Source organism: Coregonus clupeaformis, unplaced genomic scaffold (assembly GCF_020615455.1).
Source record: "Coregonus clupeaformis isolate EN_2021a unplaced genomic scaffold, ASM2061545v1 scaf0064, whole genome shotgun sequence".
In the NCBI taxonomy this organism is placed as follows: Eukaryota; Metazoa; Chordata; class Actinopteri; order Salmoniformes; family Salmonidae; genus Coregonus; species Coregonus clupeaformis.
Window position 1 is genome coordinate 799,310 of NW_025533519.1, and position 18,332 is coordinate 817,641.

At 47.8% G+C, this 18,332-nt stretch overlaps 1 protein-coding gene across 1 annotated transcript in view; it reads left to right on the top strand.

The window, feature by feature from the left end:
* The window catches only part of LOC121556568 (dual 3',5'-cyclic-AMP and -GMP phosphodiesterase 11A-like), a 30,598-nt gene extending 12,638 nt beyond the window's left edge, over positions 1 to 17,960 (top strand). Inside the window, exons 10-20 of the mRNA XM_041870443.2 lie at positions 736 to 786; positions 1,694 to 1,840; positions 2,182 to 2,289; positions 15,040 to 15,149; positions 15,340 to 15,430; positions 15,544 to 15,644; positions 15,916 to 15,993; positions 16,097 to 16,160; positions 16,290 to 16,364; positions 17,104 to 17,187; positions 17,436 to 17,960. Of these exons, the coding sequence (XP_041726377.2) occupies positions 736 to 786; positions 1,694 to 1,840; positions 2,182 to 2,289; positions 15,040 to 15,149; positions 15,340 to 15,430; positions 15,544 to 15,644; positions 15,916 to 15,993; positions 16,097 to 16,160; positions 16,290 to 16,364; positions 17,104 to 17,187; positions 17,436 to 17,957 (1,431 nt within the window). The 3' untranslated portion in view covers positions 17,958 to 17,960. The remainder of the gene's footprint in view (positions 1 to 735; positions 787 to 1,693; positions 1,841 to 2,181; positions 2,290 to 15,039; positions 15,150 to 15,339; positions 15,431 to 15,543; positions 15,645 to 15,915; positions 15,994 to 16,096; positions 16,161 to 16,289; positions 16,365 to 17,103; positions 17,188 to 17,435) is intronic.
* Positions 17,961 to 18,332: the final 372 nt, after the last annotated feature.

Here is an 18,332-nt window from a genome sequence, read left to right on the forward strand (position 1 = left end):
ATATGATTTTAGAGTCTAGTTGTTGGGCTTTGGGCTCCACTGTCTGTCTGTCTGTATGTCTGTTTGTCTGACTGAATGTATGGTCCTCAGAGTGCTTTATGAAACAGTGGAGGTAATGTGGTTAAACCGCATATCAGACTTGATGACAGGCGTTATACTAGTATAGTTTTACTCCTGACATTTCTTGCAGTGTGCAATCGTTTTGTGACAGCATCTCCTCTTTGGAAATACTGAAAATAACTGAAATATTTATGGTGGGAGAGCAGAACCCTGTGTGCTGAATATAAATGTGAACAATCGGCTTGGGCAGTAGAGGATCATACTGTAAAAATGCAGTCATGAGTAGTGTGAAGAAGACAATATTGAGTCTGTGGATGCATCCCCAATGGCATCCTATTCCCTATATAGTGCATTACTTTGCGCCATAGCCCATATCATCATGCATTTTCCACACTCACCTGCAGGGGGCCAGAGAGGTTCATGAGCAGAGAGAGAGAGAGAGAGAGAGAGAGAGAGAGAGAGAGAGAGAGAGAGAGAGAGAGAGAGAGAGAGAGAGAGAGAGAGAGAGAGAGAGAGAGAGAGAGAGAGAGAGAGAGAGAGAGAGAGAGAGAGAGAGAGAGAGAGAGAGAGAGAGAGAGAGAGAGAGAGAGAGAGAGAGAGAGAGAGAGAGAGAGAGAGAGAGAGAGAGAGAGAGAGAGACCATGAGATCAATGATGATGTTTTCTCCTCCCTCAGATGCTGTCCTATCACGCTACATGCTCCAAGGTAGAGGTGGACAGACTCAAGGTATGTCTGAGAGTTACATTACATGTATAAGGGATAGGGAAATAACCACAACAAAACTACAAGATAGTAATCGAAACAGGTGTCCATGTAGAACTCACCTAGTTACTTGCCCAGGGGTGTATTCAATAGGAACCAAACAGAAGCAAACGGAATGAAACAGGGAGGGACCTACCTGAATTTGTCCAATAGAAACTCTCGTTTTTGTTGCAAAACGTTTTGCTACGTAAACAGACTAATCAATACACCCCAGGATTATCATGAAGAGGGACTGGTGAGGGGTGGAGGTGGGGGTCAGAGGACCTATCATGAAGAGGCACTGGTGAGGGGTGGAGGTGGGGGTCGGAGGACCTATCATGAAGAGGCACTGGTGAGGGGGTGGAGGTGGGGGGTCGGAGGACCTATCATGAAGAGGCACTGGTGAGGGGTGGAGGTGGGGGGTCAGAGGACCTATCATGAAGAGGGACTGGTGAGGGGTGGAGGTGGGGGTCAGAGGACCTATCATGAAGAGGGACTGGTGAGGGGTGGAGGTGGGGGGTCGGAGGACCTATCATGAAGAGGGACTGGTGAGGGGTGGAGGTGGGGGTCAGAGGACCTATCATGAAGAGGGACTGGTGAGGGGTGGAGGTGGGGGTCAGAGGACCTATCATGAAGAGGGACTGGTGAGGGGTGGAGGTGGGTGTCAGAGGACCTGTCATGAAGAGGGACTGGTGAGGGGTGGAGGTGGGGGTCGGAGGACCTATCATGAAGAGGGACTGGTGAGGGGTGGAGGTGGGGGTCAGAGGACCTATCATGAAGAGGGACTGGTGAGGGTTGAGGTGGGATTCAGAGGACCTGTGGCTTTGAGTTTGTTATTTCCAGTTCACCTACTAGGACGCTCAATATTCACCCTCACGTTCTACTCACTCAGGCTGCTAAGATCCCTCTGAGCAGTGAGCTGGGTATCGAAGAGTTCCACTTCAACGACTTCTCATTGGACAACGACGCCATGATCACTGCCTCCCTCCGGATGTTTCTGGAACTCGGAGCCGTCCAGAAGTTTAAGATTGACTATGACGTGAGTGAGGTCAACAATGAGGTCAACAATGAGGCATAATGGAGAGGCTTTCATATTTCTCTCCAGGGTTGGAAAATTCAAGCAACTTATCCAAAATCCCTAGGCTTTCCAGAAATCCTGGTTGGAGTATAGCAGAGTTCCTGGTTATTCTGTCCTGATTCCGGGAATCTTCCAACTGGGGTTTCTGTAAAACCTGGGAATTTTGGGAATACCGAAATTTTGCAACCTTATTTATCTTATTTTTGAATAACTCTCTTGGTGACATGTTACAGTAACACCTGATATGAGAACAACAGCAAAACAAACATTGATTCCTTATGATTGTCCCTCCTCCCTCTCAGGTCCTGTGTCGCTGGCTGTTGACGGTGAGGAAAAACTATCGCACGGTGGCATACCATAACTGGAGGCATGCCTTCAACGTGTGCCAGTGCATGTTCGTCATGATCACAGTGAGTCAACACAATGAAAAATGCTCTATGTACACACTTAGAAAAGAGGGTTCCTCAAGGGTTCTTTGGTAAGGTTGATGGTTCTATGTGGAACCGAACCTTATGTCACGCCCTGGCTCTGGGGACACTGTTATGTTGAGCCAGGGTGTGTAATTCTATGTTTGTATTTCTATGTTGGCCTGAGTGACTCCCAATCAGAGGCAACGAGTGTCAGCTGGTTGTCTCTGATTGGGAGACATATTTAACTGTCTGTCTTTCACTTTGTGTTGGTGGTTTCTTGTTCTTATTTGGTTTGTGTTACACCGTAGACATCACGTTATCGTCTGTTGTTTTGATCGTGTGATCATTCATTAATAAATATGTTCACCTTCAACGCTGCGCATTGGTCTCTCCCTGACGATCGTGACAGAAGAAACCACCAAAACCGGACCAAGCAGCGTGTCCAGGAGCCATCGCTAGCAGATCTCCGTGGCAACCTCGACTGGGTCAAGCCTAGTGAGGAGCAGAGAGGGTGGACTTGGGAACAGTTGAGGAAGAGCCTTGACTGGGTCAAGCCCATTGAGGAGCTGAATAGCGGGAGTTGGAGACAGAAGAGCGAGAGTTGGGCGAGAACGATAGAGGCCTGGCCCACGGGGAGGAGAGACCCCCAGAAATTTTTTAGGGGGGGCTCACGACGTCGGGGCAGCAGGAGGCCGCGATAGAGCGGTCCAGCGGGTTAGCAGAGGAGGCCGCCAGGTTACGGGGGCCACTGGTCGAAGAGGGGATGGAAGGTGGAGAGGCACGGCGAGAGGTACTGGGGTGTGTTACCAGTCCGGTCCGGCCCGTTCCAGATCCCGATGTAGGGCCAGTGGTGTGTGTCCCCAGTACGGTCCGGTCTGTTCCTGCTCCCCGCACCAAGTCAGTGGTGCGCTCGTCAGCCCGGCTCGGCCCATTCCTGCTCCCCCGCACCAAGTCAGTGGTGCGCTTCGTCAGCCCGGCTCGGCCCGTTCCTGCTCCCCGCACCAAGTCAGTGGTGCGCTCGTCCAGCCCGGCTCGGCCCATTCCTGCTCCCGCACCAAGTCTGTGGTGCGTTTCGTCAGCCCTGTCCGGCCCGTTCCTGCTCTCCGCACCAAGTCTGTGGTGCGCGTCGCCAGCCCAGTCCGGCCCGTTCCTGCTCCCCGCACCAAGTCTGTGGTGCGTTTCGTCAACCGGCTCGGCCCGTTCCTGCTCCCGCGCAAGTCCGGTGCGTGTCGCCAGCTCGGCCCGGCCTGCTCCCCGCACAAGTCAGTGGTGCGTTTCGTCAGCCCTGTCCGGCCCGCTCCTGCTCCCCGCACCAAGCCGGTGGTGTGCGTCGTCAGTCCGGCACGGCCCGTTCCTGTTCCCCACACCAAGCCAGTGGTGTGCGTGCTCGGTCGGCACGGCCCGTGCCTGTTCCACTGGTGCCTGGTCCGGCACCGGTCAGATGCGTTACGCCGGAGCTAGAGCAATCCGCTCCATCAGTGTGCAGTCCAGCTCCGGCCAGCGGGGCCAGACCGGACCAGGGTACTTTGGGGGATTGGAGAGGGAGTGGGGATCAGGCCCGAGCCGGATCCGCCGCCAAGGCGGAGTGCCCACCCGGTCCCTCCCTGTGGTATTTAGTTGGCGCGGTCGGAGTACGCGCCTTTAGGGGGGTACTGTCACGCCCTGGCTCTGGGGACACTGTTATGTTGAGCCAGGGTGTGTAATTCTATGTTTGTATTTCTATGTTGGCCTGAGTGACTCCCAATCAGAGGCAACGAGTGTCAGCTGGTTGTCTCTGATTGGGAGCCATATTTAACTGTCTGTCTTTCACTTTGTGTTGGTGGTTTCTTGTTCTTATTTGGTTTGTGTTACACCGTAGACATCACGTTATCGTCTGTTGTTTTGATCGTGTGATCATTCATTAATAAATATGTTCACCTTCAACGCTGCGCATTGGTCTCTCCCTGACGATCGTGACACCTTAATGACTCAAATATCCCTTTGAGCCCTTCAATGGTTCATTGCAGTTCAGGAAAGGTTTCTTTAATCTTTTAGTGATAATAAAAATGTAGGGGCGTGGTTTGCTCAAAGCTCTTTTTGTGTAACCGTGAGTGAGGGTGTCATTCCAGTTTATCTAATCTGTTGTGTTATATCATTACATGTCAAATTTGACTATGGCCAGTAACAGTGTCTTGCAAAAGACTCACGTAAGGTCTTGTGTCAATTGAGAACTGTTGACTAAGTCAGACGATCTCAATTCTCTCCTCAGGGACCCCCAGCTGTTCCAGAGCTAGCTGATTCATCTTGTGAATTAACACAGACTAACCAGAATATAACACCATGTATGGCTCTTCAAAAGGTTCTTTGTAGAACCTTTGAGATTGAGAATGGTTCTATAAAGAACCTTTCTCCATAAAGGTTCTATAAAGAACCATTAAAAAGCGTTCTCAATAGCACCAAAAATTGTTGTAAGCATAGCGGAACCCTTTTTGGTGCTACATTTAACCTTATTTTAATGGTTATTTGTAGAACCTTAGGAAAGGGTTCTTTATAGCACCATAAAGGTTCCATTTAAAACCTTATGAACATGGTTCTTTATAGAACCTTCAAAAAAGGGTTCTACACTGCCTTCATCAAGTATTCACACCCCTTGACTTTTTCCACATTTTGTTGTGTTACAGCCTTAATTTAAAATGGATTAAATTAAGATGTTGTGTCACTTGCCTACACACAATACCCCATAATGTCAAAGTGGAGTTCTGTTTTTTGAAACTTTTAGAAATTAATAAAACATTGAAGGCTGAAATGTCTTCAACCCCTTTGGCAAGCCTAAATAAGTTCACTAGTAAAAATTTGCTTAACAAGTCACATAATAAGTTGCATGGACTCACTCTGTGTGCAATACTAGTGTTTAACATAATTTTTTAATGACTACCTCATCTCTGTACCCCACACATATAATTATCTGTAAGGTCCCTTAGTCGAGCAGTGAATATCAAACACAGATTCAACCACAAAGACCAGGGAGGTTTTCCAATGCTTCGCAAAGAAGGGCACCTATTGGTAGATGGGTAAAATAAAAAGAAGATATTGAATATCCCTTTGAGCATGGTGAAGTTATTAATTACACTTTGGATGGTGTCTCAATACACCCAGTCACTACAAAGATACATGCATTCTTCCTAACTCAATTGCCGGAGAGGAAGGAAACCGCTCAGGGATTTCACCATGAGGCCAATGGGGACTTTACAGAGTTTAAAGGCTCCACAATACTAACCTAAATGGCAGAGTGAAAAGAAGGAATCCTGTACAGAATAAAAAATATTCTAAAACATGCACCCTGTTTGCAATAATGCACTAAATTAAAACTGCAAAAAATGTGGCATGAACTTTATGTCCTGAATACGAAGCGTTATGTTTGGGGGCAAATCCAACACAACACATCACTGAGTACCACTGACATCCAATCAATTATTATTATCAATTATCCATAAAGTTCATATTTTCAAGCATGGGGGTGGCTGCATCATGTTATGGGTATACTTGTCATCGGCAAGGACTAGGGAGGTTTTTAGGATAAAAACAAATGGAATAGAGCTAAGCCCAGGCAAAATCCTAGAGGAAAACCTGGTTCAGTCTGCTTTCCAACAGACACTGGGAGACAAATTCACCTTTCAGCAGGACAATAACCTAAAACACTATGTCAAATATACACTAGAATTGCTTACCAATACGACATTGAATGTTCCTGAGTGGCCTTACTTTTGACTTAAATTGTCTTGAAAAACTATGGCAAGACTTGAAAATGGCTGTCTAGCAATGATCAACAACCAGCTTGACAGAGTTTGAATAATTTTTAAAAAAGAATAATGTGCAAATATTGTACAATCCAGGTGGATAGGATATACAGTGCATTCTGAAAGTATTCAGACCCCTTGACTTTTTCCACATTTTGTTACGTTACAGCCTTATTCTAAAATGGATTAAATTGTATTTTTCCCCTCATCAATAACACAATACCCAATAATGACAAAGCAAAAACTTTTAGCAAATTTATAAAAAATATAAAAACAGTAATATCATATTTACGTAAGTATTCAGACCCTTTACACAGTACTTTGTTGAAGCACCTTTGGCAGCGATTACAGCCTCGAGTCTTCTTGGGTATGACGCTACAAGCTTGGCACACCTGTATTTGGGAAGTTTCTCCCATTCTTCTCTGCAGATCCTCTCAAGCTCTGTCAGGTTGGATGCACAGCTATTTTCAGGTCTCTCCAGAGATGTTCAATCAGGTTCGTCTGGGCTCTGGCTGGGCCACTCAAGGATATTCAGAGACTTGTCCCGAAGCCACTCCTGCGTTGTCTTGGCTGTGTGCTTAGGGTCGTTGTCCTGTTGGAAGGTGAACCTTCACCCCAGTCTGAGGTCCTGAGCGCTCTGGAGCAGGTTTTCATCAAGGATCTCTCTGTACTTTGCTCCGTTAATCTTTCCCTCGATCCTGACTAGTCTCCCAGTCCCTGCCACTGAAAAACATCCACACAGCATGATGCTGCCACCACCATGCTTCACCGTAAGGATGGTGCCAGGTTTCCTCCAGACGTGAAGCTTGGCATTCAGGCCAAAGAGTTCAATCTTGGTTTCATCAGACCAGAGAATGTTGTTTCTCATGGTCTGACAGTCTTTAGGTGCCTTTTGGCAAACTCCAAGCGGGCTGTCATGTGCCTTTTACTGAGGAGTGGCTTCCGTCTGGCCACTCTACCATAAAGGCCTGATTGGTGGAGTGCTGCAGAGATGGTTGTCCTTCTGGAAGATTCTCCCATCTCCACAGAGGAACCTTAGAGCTCTGTCAGTGACCATCGGGTTCTTGGTCACTTCCCTGACCAAGGCCCTTCTCCCCCGATTGCTCAGTTTGGCCGGGCGGCCAGCTCTAAGGAAGAGTCTTGGAAGAGTCTTGGTGGTTCCGAACTTCTTCCATTTAAGAATGATGGAGGCCACTGTGTTCTTGGGGACATTCAATGCTGCAGAAATGTTTTGGTACACTTCCCCAGATCTGTGCCTCGACACAATCCTGTCTCGGAGCTCTACGGACAATTCCTTCGACCTCGGCTTGGTTTTTGCTCTGACATGCACTGTCTTGTCCAATCAATTGAATTTACCACAGATGGACTCCAATCAAGTTGTAGAAACATCTCAAGGATGGTCAATGGAAACAGGATGCACCTGAGCTCAATTTCGAGTCTCATAGCAAAGGGTCTGAATACTTATGTAAATAAGGTATTTCTGTTTTTCATTTTTAATAAATTTGCAAAATTTCTACAAACCTGTTTTTGCTTTGTCATTATGGGTTATTGTGTGTAGATTAATGAGGATTTATTTTATTTTATCCATTTTAGAATAATTCTGTAACATAACAAAATGTGGAGAAAGTGGAGGGGTCTGAATAGAGTGCCATTTGGGACACAAGCAATGTCTTGGAAGGATTCCATACCTCCATACCTCCATACCTCCATACCTCCATACCTCCATACCTCCATACCTCCATACCTCCATACCTCCATACCTCCATACCTCCATACCTCCATACCTCCATACCTCCATACCTCCATACCTCCATACCTCCATACCTCCATACCTCCATACCTCCATACCTCCATACCTCCATACCTCCATACCTCCATACCTCCATACCTCCATACCTCCATACCTCCATGCCTCCATACCTCCATACCTCCATACCTCCATACCTCCATACCTCCATACCTCCATACCTCCATACCTCCATACCTCCATACCTCCATACCTCCATACTTCCATACCTCCATACCTCCATACCTCCATACCTCCATACCTCCATACCTCCCATACCTCCATACCTCCATACCTCCATACCTCCATACCTCCATACCTCCATACTTCCATACCTCCATACCTCCATACCTCCATACTCCATACCTCCATACCTCCATACCTCCATACCTCCATACCTCCATACCTCCATACCTCATACTCCATGCTCCATACCTCCATACCTCCATACCTCCATACCTCCATACTTCCATACCTCCATACTTCCATACCTCCATACCTCCATACCTCCATACTCACTTCATACCTCCATACCTCCATACCTCCATACCTCCATACCTCCATACCTCCATACTTCCATCCTCCCATGCCTCCATACCTCCATACTTCCATACCTCCATGCCTCCATACCTCCATACCTCCATCCCTCCATACCTCCATACCTCCATACCTCCATACCTCCATACCTCCATACTTCCATACCTCCATACCTCCATACCTCCATACCTCCATACCTCCATACCTCCATACCTCCATACTTCCATACCTCCATACCTCCATACCTCCATACCTCCATACCTCCATACCTCCATACCTCCATACTTCCATACTTCATACCTCCATACCTCCATACCATACCCATACTTCCATACCTCCATACCTCCATACCTCCATACCTCCATACCTCCATACCTCCATACCTCCATACTTCCATACCTCCATACCTCCATACCTCCATACCTCCATACCTCCATACCTCCATACCTCCATACCTCCATACCTCCATACCTCCATACCTCCATACTTCCATACCTCCATACCTCCATACCTCCATACCTCCATACCTCCATACCTCCAACCTCCATACCTCCATACCTCCATACCTCCATGCCTCCATACCTCCATACTTCCATACTTATACCTCCATACCTCCATATCTCCATACCTCCATACTTCCATACCTCCATACCTCCATACCTCCATACCTCCATACCTCCACCCTCCACATACCTCCATACCTCCATACCCATACCTCCATACCTCCATACCTCCATACCTCCATACCTCCATACCTCCATACTTCCATACCTCCATACTTCCATCCTCCATACCTCCATACCTCCATACCTCCATACCTCCATACCTCCATACCTCCATACCTCCATGCCTCCCATACCTCCATACCGTACTTCCATACCTCATACCTCCATACCTCCATACCTCCATACCTCCATACCTCCATACCTCCATACCTCCATGCCTCCATACCTCCATACCTCCATACCTCCATACCTCCATGCCTCCATGCCTCCATACCTCCATACCTCCATACTTCCATACTTCCATACCTCCATACCTCCATACCTCCATACCTCCATACCTCCATACTCCCATACCTCCATACCTCCATACCTCCATACCTCCATACCTCCATACCTCCATACTTCCATACTTCCATACCTCCAACCTCATACCTCATACCTCCATACCTCCATACCTCCATACCTCCATACCTCCATACTTCCATACCTCCATACCTCCATACCTTCCATACCTCCATACCTCCATACCTCATACTTCCATACCTCCATACCTCCATACCTCCATACCTCCATACCTCCATACTTCCATACCTCCATACCTCCATACCTCCATACCTCCATACCTCCATACCTCCATACCTCCATACCTCCATACCTCCATACCTCCATACTTCCATACCTCCATACCTCCATACCTCCATACCTCCATACCTCCATACCTCCATACCTCCATACCTCCATACCTCCATACCTCCATACCTCCATACTTCCATACCTCCATACCTCCATACCTCCATACCTCCATACCTCCATACCTCCATACCTCCATACCTCCATACCTCCATACCTCCATACCTCCATACCTCCATACTTCCATACCTCCATACCTCCATACCTCCATACCTCCATACTTCCATACCTCCATACTTCCATACCTTCCATACCTCCATACCTCCATACCTCCATACCTCCATACCTCCATACCTCCATACCTCCATACCTCCATACTTCCATACCTCCATACCTCCATACCTCCATACCTCCATACCTCCATACCTCCATACTTCCATACTTCCATACCTCCATACCTCCATACCTCCATACCTCCATACCTCCATACCTCCATACCTCCATACTTCCATACCTCCATACCTCCATACCTCCATACCTCCATACCTCCATACTTCCATACCTCCATACTTCCATACCTCCATACCTCCATACCTCCATACCTCCATACCTCCATACCTCCATACCTCCATACCCTCCATACCTCCATACCTCCATACCTCCATGCCTCCATACCTCCATACCTCCATACCTCCATACCTCCATACCTCCATACCTCCATACCTCCATACCTCCATACCTCCATACCTCCATACCTCCATCCTCCTCCATACCTCCATACCTCCATACCTCCATACCTCCATACTTCCATACTTCCATACCTCCATACTCATACTCCATACCTACACTTCCATACCTCCACTACCTCCATACCTCACCTCCATACTTCCATACCTCCATACCTCCATGCCTCCATACCTCCATACCTCCATACCTCCATACCTCCATACTTCCATACTCCATACCTCCATACCTCCATACCTCCATACCTCCATACCTCCATACCTCCATACTTCCATACCTCCATACCTCCATACCTCCATACCTCCATACTTCCATACCTCCATACCTCCATGCCTCCATACCTCCATACCTCCATACTTCCATACCTCCATACTTCCATACCTCCATACTTCCATACTTCCATACCTCCATACCTCCATACTTCCATACCTCCATACCTCCATACTTCCCATCCTCCATACCTCCATACTTCCATACCTCCATACCCTCCATACTTCCATACCTCCATACCTCCATACCTCCATACCTCCATACTTCCATACTCTCCATACCTCATACTTCCATACCTCCATACTTCATACTTCCATACCTCCATACCTCCATACTTCCCATACCTCCATACCTCAGCCTCCCATACCTCCATACCTCCATACCTCCATACCTCCATACTTCCATACCTCCATACCTCCATACCTCCATACCTCCATACTTCCATACTTCCATACCTCCATACTTCATACCTCCATACTTCCATACCTCCATACCTCCCATACCTCCATACCTCCATACTTCCATACCTCATCTTCCATACCTCCATACTTCCATACCTCCATACTTCCATACCTCCCATACTTCCATGCCTCCATCTTCCATACCTCCATACCTCCATACTTCCATACCTCCATACCTCCATACTTCCATACCTCCATGCCTCCATACCTCCATACTTCCATACCTCCATACCTCCATACTTCCATACCTCCATACCTCCATACTTCCATACCTCCATACTTCCATACCTCCATACCTCCCTACCTTCATACTTCCATACTTCCATACTTCCATACCTCCATACTTCCATACCTCCATACCTCCATACCTCCATACCTCCATACCTCCATACTTCCATACCTCCATACCTCATACCTCCATACCTCCATACCTCCATACTTCCATACCTCCATACCTCCCATACCTCCATACCTCCATACTTCCATACCTCCATACTTCCATACCTCCATACTTCCATACCTCAACCTCCATACCTCCATACTTCCATACCTCCATACCTCCATACCTCCATACCTCCATACTTCCATACCTCCATACTTCCATACTCCCATACCTCCATACCTCCATACTTCCATACCTCCATACTTCCATACCTCATACTTCCATACCTCCATACTTCCATACTTCCATACCTCCATACTTCCATGCTCCATACCTCCATACTTCCATACTTCCATACCTCCATACTTCCATACCTCCATACCTTCCATACATACCTCCATACCTCCCATACCTCCATACTTCCATACCTCCATACCTCCATACTTCCATACCTCCATACCTCCATACTTCCATACCTACACTTTCCATACTTTCCATACCTCCATACTTCCATACCTCATACTTGTCCGTACGCGGGTTTCCATACCTCCATACTTCCATACCTCTGTGTCCATAGGTGGTTTCCATACCTCCATACTTCCATACCTCTGTGCTCCATACTGTTTCCATACTTCCATACCTCCCATACCTCCTGTTTCCAACGTTCCATACCTCCATACCTCCATACCCTCCATGCCTCCATGCCGGTTCCATACCTCCATACTTCCATACCTCTGGTCCATACTGGTTTCCATACCTCCATACTTCCATACCTCTGTGCATGCGGGTTTCCATACCTCCATACTTCCATACCTCTGTGTCCGCAGCGGCTGGTTTCCATACCTCCATACTTCCATACCTCTGTGTCGTACGGCTGGTTTCCATACCTCCATACCTCCATACCTCTCCATGAGCCGGCTGGTTCCATACCTCCATACTTCCATACCTCTGTGTCGCATACGCTGGTTCCATACTTCCATACCTCCATACCTCTGTGTCCATGACGGCTGGTTTCCATACCTCCATACCTCCATACCTCTGTGTCCTGCAGACGGCTGGTTTCCATACCTCCATACTTCCATACCTCTGTGTCCCAGACGGCTGGTTTCCATACCTCCATACCTCCATACCTCTTGTCATCGACGGCTGGTTTCCATACCTCCATACTTCCATACCTCTGTGTCGCAGACGGCTGGTTTCCATACCTCCATACTTCCATACCTCTGTGTCCGCAGACGGCTGGTTTCCATACCTCCATACTTCCATACCTCTGTGTCCGCAGACGGCTGGTTTCCATACCTCCATACCTCCATACCTCTGTGTCCGCAGACGGCTGGTTTCCATACCTCCATACTTCCATACCTCTGTGTCCGCAGACGGCTGGTTTCCATACCTCCATACCTCCATACCTCTGTGTCCGCAGACGGCTGGTTTCCATACCTCCATACCTCCATACCTCTGTGTCCGAGACGGCTGGTTTCCATACCTCCATACTTCCATACCTCTGTGTCCGCTAGACGGCTGGTTTCCATACCTCCATACCTCCATACCTCTGTGTCCGCAGACGGCTGGTTTCCATACCTCCATACTTCCATACCTCTGTGTCCGCAGACGGCTGGTTTCATACCTCCATACCTCCATACCTCTGTGTCCGCAGACGGCTGGTTTCCATACCTCCATACTTCCATACCTCTGTGTCCGCAGACGGCTGGTTTCATACCTCCATACCTCCATACCTCTGTGTCCGCAGACGGCTGGTTTCCATACCTCCATACTTCCATACCTCTGTGTCCGCAGACGGCTGGTTTCCATACCTCCATACTTCCATACCTCTGTGTCCGCAGACGGCTGGTTTCCATACCTCCATACTTCCATACCTCTGTGTCCGCAGACGGCTGGTTTCATACCTCCATACCTCCATACCTCTGTGTCCGCAGACGGCTGGTTTCCATACCTCCATACTTCCATACCTCTGTGTCCGCAGACGGCTGGTTTCCATACCTCCATACTTCCATACCTCTGTGTCGCAGACGGCTGGTTTCCATACCTCCATACCTCCATACCTCTGTGTCCGCAGACGGCTGGTTTCCATACCTCCATACTTCCATACCTCTGTGTCCGCAGACGGCTGGTTTCCATACCTCCATACTTCCATACCTCTGTGTCCGCAGACGGCTGGTTTCCATACCTCCATACTTCCATACCTCTGTGTCCGCAGACGGCTGGTTTCCATACCTCCATACTTCCATACCTCTGTGTCCGCAGACGGCTGGTTTCCATACCTCCATACTTCCATACCTCTGTGTCCGCAGACGGCTGGTTTCCATACCTCCATACTTCATACCTCTGTGTCCGCAGACGGCTGGTTTCCATACCTCCATACTTCCATACCTCTGTGTCCGCAGACGGCTGGTTTCCATACCTCCATACTTCCATACCTCTGTGTCCGCAGACGGCTGGTTTCCATACCTCCATACTTCCATACCTCTGTGTCCGCAGACGGCTGGTTTCCATACCTCCATACTTCCATACCTCTGTGTCCGCAGACGGCTGGTTTCATACCTCCATACTTCCATACCTCTGTGTCCCGCAGACGGCTGGTTTCCATACCTCCATACTTCCATACCTCTGTGTCTGCAGACGGCTGGTTTCCATACCTCCATACTTCCATACCTCTGTGTCCGCAGACGGCTGGTTTCCATACCTCCATACTTCCATACCTCTGTGTCCGCAGACGGCTGGTTTCCATACCTCCATACTTCCATACCTCTGTGTCCGCAGACGGCTGGTTTCCATACCTCCATACTTCCATACCTCTGTGTCCGCAGACGGCTGGTTTCCATACCTCCATACTTCCATACCTCTGTGTCCGCAGACGGCTGGTTTCCATACCTCCATACTTCCATACCTCTGTGTCCGCAGACGGCTGGTTTCCATACCTCCATACTTCCATACCTCTGTGTCCGCAGACGGCTGGTTTCCATACCTCCATACTTCCATACCTCTGTGTCCGAGACGGCTGGTTTCATACCTCCATACTTCCATACCTCTGTGTCCGGAGACGGCTGGTTTCCATACCTCCATACTTCCATACCTCTGTGTCCGTGAGACGGCTGGTTTCCATACCTCCATACTTCCATACCTCTGTGTCCGCAGACGGCTGGTTTCCATACCTCCATACTTCCATACCTCTGTGTCCGCAGACGGCTGGTTTCCATACCTCCATACTTCCATACCTCTGTGTCCGCGAGACGGCTGGTTTCCATACCTCCATACTTCCATACCTCTGTGTCCGCAGACGGCTGGTTTCCATACCTCCATACTTCCATACCTCTGTGTCCGCAGACGGCTGGTTTCCATACCTCCATACTTCCATACCTCTGTGTCCGCAGACGGCTGGTTTCCATACCTCCATACTTCCATACCTCTGTGTCCGCAGACGGCTGGTTTCCAGGATGTTCTGTCTGATGCAGAGACCCTGGCATTGATGGTGGGTTGTCTCTGCCATGACTTAGACCACCGTGGCACCAACAACGCCTTCCAGGCCAAGTGAGTCACCTCGGCTAAGCCCCACAGAGAAATGTAAAAAAATAATAAAATAAAATAGATAAATGAGGCTGATATTAGTCTGATCAACCAGTCAGTCAGTCAATCTATCTGCATGTCCGCCTGCCTGCCTGTCCGTCCATCTCTCTGTTATTCAATCAGTTGACTGTCCCTCCTCTGCTGCTTGCTACAGGACTGGCTCTGCTCTGGCCCTGCTCTACGGGACATCAGCCACCCTGGAGCACCATCACTTCAACCATGCAGTCATGATTCTACAGAGTGAGGTGACCTTGGCTACCATCACCTTTACTTAAGAGCTTCCATTTATTGCTCAATCTTGACATTCACCACCCATGTATTACCTGAAAATATGTATTTTTCTCATGTTTTCCAACAGGGTCATAATATCTTTGCCAACCTGTGTTCCAAAGAGTACAGTAGTATGATGCAGCTGCTGAAACAAGCCATCCTCTCTACTGACCTCACCCTGCACTTCCAGTAAGTCTTCCAACTTCCACATACAGTTGTAGAAGAGATACTTGATTTTTATATCTTTAATAATCACTACTAGCCTGGTCCCAGATCTGTTTGTGCTCTTTCCAACTCCATTGCTCATTGTCAAGCCAAATTGGCATGATAATGAGTGACAAATAGTCGACATGATAGCACAAACAGGCCGGCACTCAGGCTACCTCCCGTCTGCTTTGCCATTGAACCCCCCTCCTTTTCCTTGTTTCTGTTTTGTGACTCTATCTATGCTCCTAAACAGGCGGAGGAGCAAGTTCTTTGACTGTGTTCTGTCTGGAGAGTTCAGCTGGACAGACGAGTCTCACAGAGAACTTCTCAGGTCCTTCCATCTTTCTTACTTATTTATTGAACCATTGTCAACAATCTCCTTATGTGGAGACTTGTTTTGGTTCTAAACAACCTCTGACCCCTTTCTTCACCAGGTCTATGCTGATGACAGCATGTGACTTGGGTGCAGTGACTCGCCCCTGGGAGATCTCCAAACAGGTGAAACTTTACAAAACTTCTGGCTGTGTCCCAAACGGCACCCTAATCCCTTTATAGTGTACTAGTTTTGACCAGGGCCTATAGGGTCATCATTGACATCATTGACATAACGTTGAAATCCCCCTGCAGGTTGCGGAGTTGGTGACCAGTGAGTTTTTCGAGCAAGGTGACAGGGAGAGGTCTGAGCTCAAGTTGACTCCAGCGGTAAGCAGTACACAGTACTACTGTAACACTTCCCTTCAAACTATACTTCCCTTCACACTACACTTCCCTTCAAACTACACTTCCCTTCAAACTATACTTCCCTTCACACTACATTTCCCTTCAAACTACACTTCCATTCAAACTACACTTCCCATTAAACTACACTTCCATTCAAACTACACTTCCCTTCAAACTACACTTCATTTTAAACTTCACTTCCCTTCCAACTACACCTCCCTTCAAAATAAATGTCCCTTCACTACACTTCCCTTCAAAGTCAGATCATCAACTTTGATATTAGATATCCACTACTACCTTGATTCACTTGAGTCCAAACACCATCAATGCAACTTTCGCCTGCACAGCATTTAGGGAGTAAACTTTTATATTTCGTTCTGCTGATTCTCAGTATCTTTCTAACCCCCTTTGGGTTCCCAAAAGTTAGCCTTGATGTGGGGAGTTCTTTCTTTTGATATTCAACTGTTGGGATGAAATGACTAAAGCTAGTTAAGTGATTAGGAGTGCCTTTCATGGTGGATGATACTGTAACAGCAGTCTTCTCTCTCTCTCTCTCTCTCTCTCTCTCTCTCTCTCTCTCTCTCTCTCTCTCTCTCTCTCTCTCTCTCTCTCTCTCTCTCTCTCTCTCTCTCTCTCTCTCTCTCTCTCTCTCTCTCTCTCTCTCTCTCTCTCTCTCTCTCTCTCTCTCTCTCTCTCTCTCTCTCTCTCTCTCTCTCTCTAGGCCATCTTTGACCGTAATCGAAAAGACGAGCTGCCCGCACTACAGTTGGAGTGGATAGATGGGATCTGTCAGCCCCTCTACCAGGTAAGGGACTCACCTGTCCTAAACCCACCTGTGCTGTCTGTTACTGAAACACCAAGTTTAAGGAGGACTCCAACGCAATAAAATCAATGTACATTCATTTAGCCTGTACCTGTATGTTTTCACAGTATGATGTCATCTGAAATGACTTTATTTTATCCCTTTTTTCAGTCCTCCTGCATGAAATGAGCATATGTGTGTCTATGATACAGCCCCTTCTAAGTCAGTCTCCCACACTGTCTCCCCTCTAGGCTCTGGTGAAGCTAAACGTGAAGCTGAAGCCTATGGTTGATGGGATAGCAGCCAACCGCATTAAGTGGAAGGAGCTGGGCTCGTCCTATCAGCAGCACACACACAGAACCACAGAGACCAATCAGAGTCCTTGCTCTGAGTCAAGACCCAACCCAGAGACCAATCAAAATTCAGACTCCAGTCAGAACTCGCAACTAGAGTTTGGGTCAAATTTAGTATTTGATCAGACGTCAGTTCTTACTACAGAGCCTAATGGTCATTCAGAGTTTGGGTCAAATTCAGAATCTGATCAGAAGTCAGTTCTTACTACAGAGTCTATTGGTCATTCAGAGTTTGGGTCAAATTCAGAATCTGATCAGAAGTCAGTTCTTATTACAGAGTCTAATGGTCATTCAGAGTTTGGGTCAAATTCAGAATCTGATCAGAAGTCAGTTCTTACTACTGAGTCTATTGGTCATCTGGGGTCAGATGGGAGTATATGGTCTGGTCAGCTGTCTCAAGGGCAGGGGGCTGAGGTTTAAAGAGAGAGGGAGGGGGAGAGAGAAGGAGGGATTAGAGAGGGAGGGGGAATTAGGAGATGGGGGGGAGAGAGGAATGGGGGTGGTGGCTGTGTGGTAATGTCGTTTCTGTAACTCAATTTGATCTAGTTGGGGTATTGAAAAGTTCAGTTTTTTACACTTTATTTACACCTTGTGGACACTTCAGTGGATTACGTGTTGATCTTCATGACGTTGTAATTACAAGAACATTGAGTGGGAAACATCCATTCATGTTAGATTCATGCTCACACCTGTGTTGCACTGCTCTTGTGAAATGTAGGAATGCTGTCTACGTGATAAACCTACTGTTTGTTAAAGCTTGTGCATCGATGGACCGGCTTTGAAACCAAAGATGTC